The 13,098-nt window shown below is 36.6% G+C and overlaps 1 protein-coding gene across 1 annotated transcript; it reads right to left on the bottom strand.

Annotated features, from left to right (window-relative positions):
- Positions 1–382: 382 nt before the first annotated feature.
- Positions 383–717, bottom strand: LOC120209216 (probable terpene synthase 2). The gene is made up of 2 exons (XM_039208278.1): positions 572–717; positions 383–494 (listed from the first exon to the last, which is right to left on the bottom strand). Exons 1-2 carry the CDS (start codon positions 707–709, stop codon positions 405–407), a joined length of 228 nt encoding a protein of 75 aa, XP_039064209.1. The 5' UTR covers positions 710–717; the 3' UTR covers positions 383–404.
- Between the last annotated feature and the right edge of the window lie 12,381 nt (positions 718–13,098).

Here is a 13,098-nt window from a genome sequence, read left to right as displayed (position 1 = left end):
CAACATCTAAAGGTCTTGGAATTCTAAATACATTTAAGTTCTTATAATATGCAGTTACTTCATCTGAATGTTTGTCGTCAAACCTAAATTATATTTACTGGCTTGATTCGTACGGCACGGCCTTCTTTGTCTTTGTTGTTTTTTTCCTTTTGTTTCTGGGAATTTCAGGTCCACAAATGCATTACCTTCATCAGATCGACACTTGATGAATCAACAACGAAGCGATTCCAGTCTTGACAACATTTCCACGTGCGTATATCCATCTCGTTCCTTGTAAAGGAAATCCATAACTCTAGTCAGATTCAGAACGCGGGTGAGGACCGGCAATGGAACCGCAGCGGCAGCTGATGGTTCAATCAGCAACTCCTGGTTTATATCCTTCCAGGCATTCTCAACCAGCTTACTCAACTCTTGCATGCCTTTTCTTCCGAAACTCCGTGTTGCTTCATGTAGCACTCGACGGCCGACGCAACGTGTCCTCTCTCTTGCTCAAACTGCACCCCGAAATCGAACATTATGTGAACGTATGATCAGATGAAGTAGTAAAAAACAAGACTAATACGGTTGGTACCTTGCGTGAAACGATATCGTCCATGAGACGGGCGATCATCGACGAAACTCTGATGATCTTAGGGTTGTTAGATGCCCAATTGAAGGTTTCTTCTGTAACATCGTCTCCCATTCCAACAAAAGATGTGATAGTGTCCATGATGTAGCCAGGTGATACCAATGCATTTCATGTACTTTTCTACTGTTGGTACGCGGTTTTCATTGTACCATTTGGCCTCAACGAAATAAGCTTGTGATAATTGTTTGTTTCATCGGAAAATGAAGAAAAACAAACCCCAAGATATACCTGTAAGTAGAAATTATCTCTTTTATAGTACATAATACATAATGATAAATGAGATAAAAAAAGTGTTTGTTGGTGTGAATTTACTGCTGCTTTGCATAATGAACTCTGTGATTTCCCTCCTTTGTCATCGCTTCCTCCATTCTACTCCCAAATGTAACATTCCCAATCATATGTTAGGTAATGCTACATTCATGTTAGGTAATGATACATTCCAGGAATTCTACTCTCAAAGGTAATCTTACATACCATGAATCTAATGCCTCCTAAAATATTGTGCTTACTGTATATTTGCAATTACATCTTTGTTGGCATGGAACATCACTACAACAAAACAAGTTTGTAGCGAAGCTTTTAGCTGTGTTTTTGAGTAAAAATCGTTAATTTTGTACATATCGCATCGTTTATGGAAATGTGCTGCAATAGACTGATATATGGTAACGTTTTTGGAGAAATACCGCTATAGACATATTTTAGTGGCATTTTTATAATAAAACGTTGCAACATAATTTATATGTAGTGGTGTTTTGTAGTAAATATTGCAATCGAAAAGTACTTTAGTGGCGTTTGTAAAAACAATCACCGTAATTATTTAATTCTGTAGTGGCGTTTGTATTAAAATACCTCAAAATTTCTGTAGTGTCTTTTTTTCAAAATGCCACAAATAGCTTCAAATATTTAATGAAATGACGACATTTTCTGTGTTGATTTACTGCTCGATCATAGAATTTTTCTGAAACAAAGAGAGACGTGCAGTCGTGAAAACGCAAATCTTCATAAAAGTCCTAACGGGGAAGACCATAACCTTAAAGGTTGAATCCAACAACACCAACGACAATGTGAAGGTTAAGATTCAGGATAAAGAAGTTATATGTATCTCTTTCTCTTCTAATTTTTTCTTTCTACTTGTATGAGCAACAGTGTTTGCGTCACGACGGGTAAACACTTTGATATTCGGATGTGAAGCAAGAAGACATCTAGCTTCTTCCAGGTAAAGACCAGTAACTGAGAGATCAGGGTTGTTATTCGTCAAGCTCTGAACAATACTTCTAGCATCCCCTTCAATGATGATCGAATCCCATCCGTTTTCAATGGCAAGGTTAACACCCTCGGTAAACGCTCGACCTTCGACAATTTCAGCACCAACCAAATTTTAGCCTTCTCGCATGGCCCCCAACAACCAGGCCATGATGATCTCTCGCGATGACACCAATGGCTGCCGCTCTCGAGTTTCACACCATGCACCGTCAACATCTATTTTCAGGCAACCATGCGGAGGGCGAATCCAACAAGTTCTTTCTGGAGCGACTGGGGCTGGTCTTTGAATTGGGAGTGATTGGAGATCAGAGAGGATGAACTTTGCATAGTCATGGACCACTTTTGGCGGCAGCAAAATCTTTTCATGCTTCAGCTTGTTTCTTCTGTTCCAAATGTTCCAGAGTAGGGAGAGTTAAAGAGCAAAGTGCTCACCATCTATAAACTCCAGGACGTAATTAGTCAATCCTTGCAGGTGAGAATATTAGGGTTGAATATCTTGTTGTTCCAATGAGTGAAGGCGAGAGCATCTCTCGTAAGGGGACAGTCTCGGAGTGCATGGAGACTAGTTTCAATAGCAACACCACACAATTGGCAGATACCACCATCTAAGTTTGCAGCAAGAAGTTTCGAACCAGTAGGGATTGCTTCATGAAAGACGCGCCAGCCAAAAAATTTGATTTTTGGAAGGACAGGAGCAGACTCCAAAGCTTGCCAGAGTTTTGATGTTCTTCCTCCAAATTTAAATTGTTTAGTAACCAATGATAAGCAGACTTCGTTGAGCAGATCACCGAGCTTGACTCGAACTCAAAAACTTTAATTATAAGCTTGACTCAACTCAAAAACTCGTAAGCCTAAAATTTTCAAACTAGACTCAAATAATATTGAAACTCAACTTGAACTCGAAAAAACTCGAACTAAAAAAATTCAAAAGCTCAACTAAAACTCGAGACTGAGCTCAATTCAAGCTCATTTAAAACTCAATTCAAGCTCAATTCAAGCTCGACAGGTTAAGTATAATTTGCTGAAAACTCATCCCCTTTTATCACTCACTTTACCCCTTATTCACCCAAGGACCACCAATGTGGGATATCAACTCACAAATGCATAATCCATATATTCCAAGCTTCTTTTCACTCTCATCTTTGATCTCTGCTTCAAAAACAAAGCTTCCTGAGGAATTTCAGTCCACTTTTTTGTCTCTAAATCATACTCCTCGCCGCAAGTGAGAACCCGTAGATCCTTCCCAACTCCACCAATTCCTCCGATCACATAAAATTTCTTATCCATAAATACCCCACTACACATTTTCTTGGCTTATTCATGCTTGGTAAAGTCTCCCATTTCTGAGTCTCAGAATTGTACATTTCTGCAGAGCTCAGGATATTACCCTGAGAATCACAACCACCAGCTAAAATTGCAATCTCCCCAAGACTAGTTGACCCAAACAAGCACCATGGAGCATTCATACTAGTCCCAGAAGTCCATGAATTTGTTAAAATATTATATCTATATAACCTGAGAAGTTACCTCCTTCCCAAAGACAAGCAACTCAGTTCCCACGGCCAATGATTCCTTATCTGAAAAAAATGAAACATTCATTGGGAGGCATCCTTGGCAAATGCATCCACCTATGTCTAATAGGATCAAATGCCTCCCATTGAAGGAGGTGCAAGAAAAGTAAACCCAATGCTCAGCAACACCGTTCTGCTCCTCAACTTATAGATCTCTCCACTCCTGATCAAGGAACGAAAACTTCGATTCAACATGGCAATGGAACCATAATCAGACCTCGAGCACTTAATCAGACAATTGATGGACTTATCTCGCCCTATTGATTGGATTAATGCAACCGAGTAAGATGAAAAACAATAATTAACATATGCAAATTTGTTGAAGCAGGAAAAAACCGAATTCACGATCAAACACAGCTTCAAACAAACGAGTACCAGATCTCAAAATTTCATTGAACACAAACAAGAACAAAAACAAAATAAAATAAAATGACAGTCAGATTCAAACGAAGAGAAGAAACAAATCTAATCAGATCTGCTTATAATTTCATCTCATTAATCATGAGATAAACACAAAGCGGTAAATAAAATAGAAACATAAAAATGAAAAACAACAAAAGTAAAGAAGTGATTGATAAAGAAAACAAAACAGGAATAGTAATACTAATGTTGTGAGCGACTTACTGATTGGATAAGGAGAAGTTTGGCAAGGAAAAAAGAATTCAAATGAATCTCTTTTTGCCAAACAATTAATACACTATCTCACTCTTTTTCTTTCTTTTTTCACTTGTTGTTCCTTTGATTTGTTGTTGTAGTTCTTGGGTTCTATTATCAGATCTTAATAGGATTAAAAAGTACTCGGTTTCAATTTCAGGATGTTGTTGACCCTGTAACAGTAGAAATGCTTGCACAGTTTGTAGTTGACAGCCACTTCAGGTCACAACCTAAGGGTGCTAATATGGATGACAAAGCCTTCAGTGAATCCCAAGAAGAGACTCGAGCCTCTTCTGGACTAGCTGATTCAAAGGTTCATAGTGGCTGTTCTATTATGCTGTTTTAACTGCTTGTAGTTTTCATATCTTGTCCTCCAAATAATATGTTTACATTGCAGATTCTTTCTCAAGAATTGCTGAGGAAATATCTAAGCTATGTCAAGTTGAACATATTCCCAAGATTCCATGAAAAGGATATGGCCAAGATTCTTTCTCAAGAATTGCTTGTTTTCAATTGTGTCTTGTAATTTTAATTATTTGACATTGTAATCCCTTAGTTGGCTTGTTTAATTTAATGAGTAATTTTTATTTTGTATGCCTATTTTCAGTTTTATATTGTTTTGGTCCTTCATGGCATTTTTAAAATATGAGTTTAAGTTATTAATAGTAGGTTTAATCTTATATTGTTTCATCTTAATGTATGTGCATTCGCATTTCATTCGTATGCATGCATCTATCGTGTAAGCACACTTTAGTTTAGGTAATAATTTAGTCCCTGTTTAGGATTGTCTTCTTTAAGTAGTTGTGTATATTTATTTTGCATGTTGATATGTTTATGTATAAGTATGTGAATGATTTATTTAGGAGTCACATAACATCATTTTGCATAATTTCTATGTTAGGTTAATGTGCATAACTTAAACCCTAAATCCTAAACCTTAAACCTTAAACCTAAACCCTAAACCATAAACACTAAACCTAGGGGTGTTCAAAATTTAGTTTTAACCGAATTAACCGACCGAACCGAATTAGTTCGGTTAATTCGGTCGAACTAATTCGGTCAGGGAACGGTTAAGGATTTTTTTGGAATTTGGTTAACGGTTAATTCGGTTCGAAATCGATTAATTAACTGAATTAACCGAATTAACCTTTAAATATAATTATATTAAGAGGCTCAATCCATTTAAAATCCATTTAAAACCCAAATCAATATTAATTAATTAAAATAATATCAAAACTAAATGCAAATTTGAATCAAATTAATTAGATATTATTTATAATTAGATATTATTTGAATTAATTGTAAATTATTTTTTTTAATTAAAAAAATATTAAATTCTAAAATTCTAAAAAATTTCGGTTAATTCAAAAATTAACCGAAATTTATTCGGTTTGGTTAATATTTCGAAAAAAAGTTCGGTTCGGTTAACGGTTAAAGAAAAAAAAGTTCGGCTAATTCGAAAATGGTAGTTCGGTCGGTTCGGCCACCGAATTAACCGAATGAACACCCCTAACTAAACCACAAACCTTAAACCCTAAACCCTAAATACTAACCATAAACCCTATTATATAATTATAAGGGATGAGATGTCTTAGTTGTATTATAGAATTTTTAATATATTTTTAAAAATTTTATAATTATCAATAATGTATTTTTAATAATGTAATTTTAAAAAATCTAAAATTATAATATAATATTTTTCGAGTAACTCACGAGCTTTTCGAGTCGAATATCGAGTAGCTCGTTTCGTCTCGTTAAGAACTCGAGTCGAGTCCATTCGATCCGAGTATTTATCGAGCCTTGATCAAGTCGATTTCGAGTAGCTCGCGATCTGTCTCGTCTCATTTACAGCCCTAATCAGAATAAGGATTATCGAAAACAATTTTTGAAGACCCACCCCAATTGTCAGCATGAATTTTTGCTTTACTTTCAATATCGATCCTCCCGAAGAAACCCTGCCTGAGAACTTTTGTTTTGAAGATGCTTTTCCAACCGTAAGAGCGCTTTGAAGGCTTTGCGTCAAGGATGTCACATTCTGGAAAAATTTAGCAGCCAGGACCTTATAGCAAAGGGTATTTGTATGATGAGTAATCTCCAGACTTGTTTTCCAATCAAAGCTTTGTTGAAAAGGTGAAGATCCCTAAAGCCCATACCACCTTTCCGCTTGGGACGACAAAGATTCTGCCAGGTAACGTTCGCCCATCCCCTCTCGTTTGCCCTTCCAGACCACCAGAAAGATCGAATTGTGCTCTTCCCCCTAATTTTGTTGAATTATGGATCTTGGTTTGATGTATGATTCTTTGAGGGTTGAAGAATACCTTATGGCCACATATAAAATTACATTATCAAATCAAATGGCTCGCTTTTTGTATGAAATCTTGTCTGATTGACTCATCCGTAGTGAAAATTTATCGATGAAGGGGCATATCTTTGATGTAGGTGTTATGCTCGTCTGCATCCTCGTGCTGTGATCTGCAGGAAAAAGAAGTGTGAACACAGTAACCAGGTAAACCATCTATGTCCATCCCATTATTCCATTTGCACAAGCAGTTATCTAAAGAACATTTTTGTAAACTCATTCAAGTTTGTGGTAGTTCAATACACTTGATTGACATTTGCTACTTCGTAAATGACAGTTGAGGCCAAAGAAGAAGATCAAGTAGATGCTTATCATGAGTCAAGTCGGTGTTTATTGATTCAATCCTTACACTTTTTGTGGTGTTTGAGGATCAAAATGTCACTAATGAGGTATACATTTGTGGTGTTTGAGGATGTATATATATAGCAACGTTTACAAATCACAACGTATAGCGGCATTTGAGTAAACAAATGCTGCTAAAGACAAGGGAAAATTGAGATGTTTGAGAACAAACAGCACTATATATCATGACAATAGCGGTGTTTGTCAAAAATCCATTATAACCTGACCTTTTATAGCGTTTTACTTTCACAAGCGTCATTGACTATCATGGCATTATCATCTAATTATATAGATTATATTGAAAATATGAATAAATGATCCATGGATAGGCTCTTTCTCCATTCATTTCATGACTTAAGTAGACAATTTTTTATACATTCTCATCGTATATCTTTCTCTACATTTTTCCTTTTTTTTATTTTTCATATCTTTCGTTCAATCTATTATTATTTCTTTCTTTTATGCTCAACCATCATCTATACTTGTATGATCAACTATGATAGATGTTTTGATCACCAATGATCTATGGTTTATCATCTATGATGTTATTTTATTATAAGTTTTCTTTCTTTTCTTTATGAAATAGCGGATCACTACAACAAAATTGGTTTTTAGCGGCACTTTTTCCATCATATAGCAGCGTTTTTAAGCGTCGCTATATCCTTTGTGCGCAAACACAAAAGCCAAAAAAGAACCGCTGAAACAAGCGCCGCAAAAGATAGTGACGTTTGTGAACAACAAACATCGCTAAAGGTAATGATATTTAGTAGCGTTTTCATTTTATCCGGACAAATTTTAATATCCCTTTTATAAATGAGAAAATCGCCTCAGTGACCAAAAATGCCTTATAATATACGATTTTAACCAACTTTTTTTGGATTTGCCAAAATGACCAACAAAATCGCAACGCGAAATAAAAATCGCAACGCGATCCCCAGAATCGCAAATCAGTTTCCAAAATCGCAACGCGATTCTTGAAAATCGCAATGCGATAGTACAAATTCGCATTGCGATTTCAAGAATCGCAACGCGAATATGAAAATCGCAACGCGAACACATAAATCGCAACGCGTATCCGTAAACCGCAACGTGTATCCGTAAATAGCAACGCGTATCCGTAAATCGCAATGCGTATCCGTATATCGCAACGCGTATCCGTAAATCGCAACGATAATCCGTAAATCGCAACGAGAATCTGTAAATCGCAACGATAATCCGTAAATCGCAACGAGAATCTGTAAATCACAACACTGAAATTTTGGGTATATAACTACGCAACAGCAGCAAATCATAAACTAATCCCTAAATCGCAACTCATTCCATCTCCATCTATCACTCTCTCGGCGACATCCGTTCCTATATCCAACGACATCCTTCCCAATCCGGCAACAGGTTTTAGTTTCGCAGCTCGTCTGTTTAGTAAATTAATTTACAACCATGAAATCATCTAATGTTGATCATGTTTGGATAGATTTGTGTTTTGGAGGGTCATGGGATAATGTTCATGGTGTTTTACAATATATGCCTTTACCCATGAATCTTCAACTAAAATTGTCTTTACAAAAGTTAACTTATGAAACTCTAATGCTACGTGTTTCAAATAATTGAATTTAGAGCCCCTAAGTGGATTTAGGCTATCTTATCAGAGAAATGGTAAAGTTTATTTGTTAACCGACAATGAAGATGTTGAACGATTCATTGCTTACATTAGTGTTTCACAAGATGATGTTACATTGTATGTTGTTGAACCTAGAAGTAGTATTGTTGGGTCAGTAGCGGGTAGTAATCAACTAAGTTTTTCTCAAAACCCACAACCTTTCTCTAATCCAAATCCCAATCAACTTTCGCACCAAATTCCGGTTTTCGTATTGACCAGTTAGACGATGATGAGCCAACAGAAAAAATTGTGAGTACTAGTCAGTATTCGAAATTTGGTCTTGGTCAATATCCGGACTTTGATATTGGTCAATACACGGATTTTGATGATGTTTCAGAAGAAGAAACAGACCCTGCGTGTAATGATTTTGATATTGGTCAATACCCGAATTTGATGATGAAACAGTCGTTGCCGAAGAATGTATTGTTGATGATAATGAGGAGGAAGTTACGACTGTGAATGAACATGTTGAACATCCATTCTGTAATTCATATAATCCTGAAGAAGAAAAAGAAGAAAAAAGTCCCCGAAGAAAAGAAATGCCACGGGCGTATAACTGGAATATGCCAGAATTACTTCAGATACCGGAAGAAGAGTTGGTAAAGAAAGCAGTTGATTGTTACACAAAAGTTATTCGTATCAAAAAAGATGATTGTTTTGATACAAAGGAAGACTTGAAGATAGCTTTGTATACGAAATGTGTGGAAGATGGCTATCAACTAAAAGTTAACAAATCAAGCAAAGATCGTTTCGAAACAAGGTGTATGATTGACAAAAACTGTACGTGGCGTATGATTGCAAAGAGAATAAAAGATTGCGAAATGTTTCAAGTTAGGACTTTTATTGATAAACATACATGTTCAAGAACCCAAGTTTTTCCTCACCATAGACAGGCAAACAAAAAGGTGTTGGGTGGTTTTCTGGCTGAGTTAATGTTTTTGAATGGCAGGGTATATCGGGGACATGAAATTATGACTGACATGAATGCTCGGTTCAAGATATATCATATTCTCAAGCTTGGAGCCAAATGTTATGCTTTGGAATTGTTGAGGGGGGTCGCCAGAAGCATCGTTTGCCCAACTGCCGGCTTATTGTCACAATTTAAAGCTGAAAAATCCTGGGTCGGTAACTCATATCAAAACAGATAGAGATGGACACTTTGAGTTGCTGTTTATCGCCATTGGTGCTACGGTTAGTAAATCAATATAATTTTGTTGACCATTTTTGTTAGTTACATGCATTTCACATTTAAATGATTATATTCTTGTGTATATTATTTTGTAGATTCGTTCGTTTATTACTTGCATGCGCCCAGTTATTATAGTTGACGGAGCACATTTGAAAGGTCGATACCTTGGAGTAAACTTATTAGCAGTAGCCATGGATGCTAACAATGGGATATTGCCAATAGCTTACGGGGTTGGCAAATCTGAAACCTCTGATTCATGGACATGGTTTATGGGGCATCTTAGGGATTGCATAGGTCCTATTAGCAATCTGAAAATCATATCCGATAGGGCAAACTTAATTGACAACGCTGTTAGAAGGTGTTTCCCAGATGCTTTTCATGGACTTTGTGGTGTTCATTTGTATAGAAATCTAAAATCAAGGTCTGCTGGTATAAAAAAGCACAAATGGACATACTGGAAGGCTGTAAAAGCTTATCGGGAAGTGGATTTCAATAAGCATATAAATTGTTTAAGACGTGTTTTGCCTCAGTGTGCTCAAACACTAGAAGATGTCGGGTTTGAAAGATGGTCAAGAGTACATCAACTTGGAGCAAGATATGGTTTCATGACGTCTAATAGTGCAGAATCAATCAACGCTCTAAGTCGTCATTCCCGGAAATTACCCATTACTATGTTAATGGAGTTTTTTCGAGCCTCTATTCAACAGTGGTACTACAAGAAAAGAAACCATACAGGTATTATTTCTTTGAATTCGTAACTTATCATATTTATATATTTACTAAGTATTGTTTATTTAAATTTACAGGAACATTGGAACATCGTGTTACACCATGGACTGAAAAAAAGATAACGAAACGTGTTGTGAAGTCAACGTCATGGAGAGTTGAACCATGTTCAAACACTTGTTTCAAGTACTGGATAATAACTTAAATGGGCTAGTCGATCTAAATGCAAAGACGTGTAGTTGTATGAAATGACAAACATCGGTTATCCGTGTGGCCATGTTATAAAAGTTGCTCTTCATTTAAACCAAGATGATTCAAGCGCATACGCTATGGATTGCTACACTACAGAAGTTTATCGACAGACTTATGCCGAGATTGTCTACCCTATTCCACATCCTTCTGAGTGGGACATACCAGATGACTTACAAACAGTTTTGCCACCAGCCATGGACAGAAGGCTACCTGGCCGACCAAAAAGTCACGATCGTATACCGTCTAAGGGTGAAGAGAAGAAGAGATCGACATGTAGTCGGTGCAAGGAAAGTGGTCATACAAGGTTGACATGTGGATCACCAGTGCCATCAAAATCATCTTTTCCTCTACCAAAATATGGATCCTCATCAAAATCCAAAGCTCATATGGTATCAAGCAAAAGGCAATCATCTTTAAATCCCAATCACAATTGGCTTCACCTTTTGGGACTGTTAACTTAGGTGATTTTTAAATGCAAACGTTGTATTATGTGGATTTTATGTGTGAACTTTTAACATTTTCAGTTGAATTAATGACTCAGGCCAACCATTTGACTTAACCAACTCTTGTTATTCAGTTGTTATCACTTATTAGGCATGCATTTGACTATCGCAACACGGAAATTACAATCGCAACGAGAGAATCACAACGCGAAATGAAAATCCCAACATGAAAATCGCAATGCGGAAATGAAAATCGCAATGCGAAATGAAAATCGCAACGAGAGAATCGCAATGCGGAAATGAAAATCGCAATGCGAAATGAAAATCGCAACGAGAGAATCGCAATGCGAAATGAAAATCGCAATGCGAAATGAAAATCGCAACGAGAGAATCGCAATGCGGAAATGAAAATCGCAATGCGAAATGAAAATCGCATTGCGATTCTCTCGTTGCGATTTTCATTTCCGCATTGCGATTTTCATTTCCGCATTACGATTCTCTCGTTGCGATTTTCATTTCGCATTGCGATTTTCATTTCGCATTGCGATAGTCATTTTTGCCTTCAACATAATGCAGATTGAAATCAACAAAATCAACCATTACATTTCAATCAATTAAACAAGCACAAATAAGAATTATGTTCGCATCAATTACACAAATCAACTTTTACAAATCATCTTTTACAAATCAATTAAACAATCAAAAAATAAGCAATAATTCTTATTTCCAATCATCTACTATTGAATCAACTTTTACAAATCAATTAAACAATCAAAAAAATCAATTAAACTATTGAATCAACTTTTGCAGCCATACATCATTTTCACGCAGTTCACTTCTGAGATTAACCTGCAGAAACCAACATTTGCTCAAACAACACTTTCTACACATCTAAAACCTACAAACAGCAAATTATTGAATTCTAGGTACTTAACCAAACATTTTCAAACCAAAAGTCTATAAACTTACCAATTGTTTATGGACATTTTTATAACGCGGATGCAGGTAGGCAGCGTCTCGTATATATCGATTTAGCCATATAATGCCGAAACCACAAGCCTACTGCAGCTCTATCTCTATCGGTGGGAGGTAGATACTTGGTGCTTCCCGTCGTCAAACGCTCCAACGCCAAGCATACGAGAGGACCACAATCTCCTCTGGCTCCTCCCGTTTGTTGTGGCGCGGTCTCGTCTCTAATAACTGTAATATTGAGCTTCTTTGGCTTCTTGTTTCCAGAACGAGTCCAATAATTGATCGCATCCAAGAATTTAGCCAAATGAGAGCTCCATCCCTTAATAATATCTCTTAAATCAGCCAATGATATGTAATTTATCATGCTGTCATACACTATTGTCTTAAGGGATGGGAGCTGAAGCTCGACGAGAATCCAATGTTTACGTTCCAAAACAGGGATAAACACCTACAATCATAAGTAATAATTCATTCATTTGCGCACTTATTTCATAAAACCTTTAAACTCAATCTAAAATAAATACTAACCTTATCGACCTCCCACCATGCAGGATAAAGTTTAGCTTGTCCATTGCCCAAATCAAATGATTCATCTCGTGCATTCTTCAAGTGAACGGCGTTAAAAGACGTCGGCATAATTGTATATCGTATATTTTTATTTTTCTTAAGTTTTCTTATTATTAGAAGACGTGTCACCCACGCATCGATATGCTGTTTTACAAAAAAAGACATATATTAGTGACTTACATAAATTTAAAAAAAAATTAATCAAATTGAAATATAAGAAAAATATAAGACTTACCCCCCCATCGAAATAGCCATTGTCTTCGACCCCTAATAATACGCCCCACCAAGACCGATCAAGCAACAAATAGATATCATCGGTGAGCTTGCATATGTCAGTGAAACACCCCTGGCTCCGCTCATGTAGATAAAAATCAACTGCGGTCTTAGCCCAAAGGGTGTTATCCATAATTGTGTCCGGTAGTTGTTTCCTCTCCTCTTCAGATACCGGTATGGTACTGGCCGGTAACTCATACGA

Source organism: Hibiscus syriacus, unplaced genomic scaffold, assembly GCF_006381635.1.
Source record: "Hibiscus syriacus cultivar Baekdansim isolate YM2019G1 unplaced genomic scaffold, ASM638163v2 tig00000652_pilon, whole genome shotgun sequence".
Lineage (NCBI taxonomy): Eukaryota > Viridiplantae > Streptophyta > Magnoliopsida > Malvales > Malvaceae > Hibiscus > Hibiscus syriacus.
The sequence above is the reverse complement of the archived record's forward strand: the minus strand, read 5'-3'. Positions and strand labels throughout refer to the sequence as shown.

Coding starts and splice junctions, on each gene's coding strand:
- LOC120209216 (XM_039208278.1), bottom strand. CDS start 709: ATGGACACTATCACATCTTTTGTTGGAATGGGAGACGATGTTACAGAA. Junction 495..571: donor ACGATATCGTTTCACGCAAG/GTACCAACCGTA, acceptor TTCGGGGTGCAG/TTTGAGCAAGAGAGAGGACA.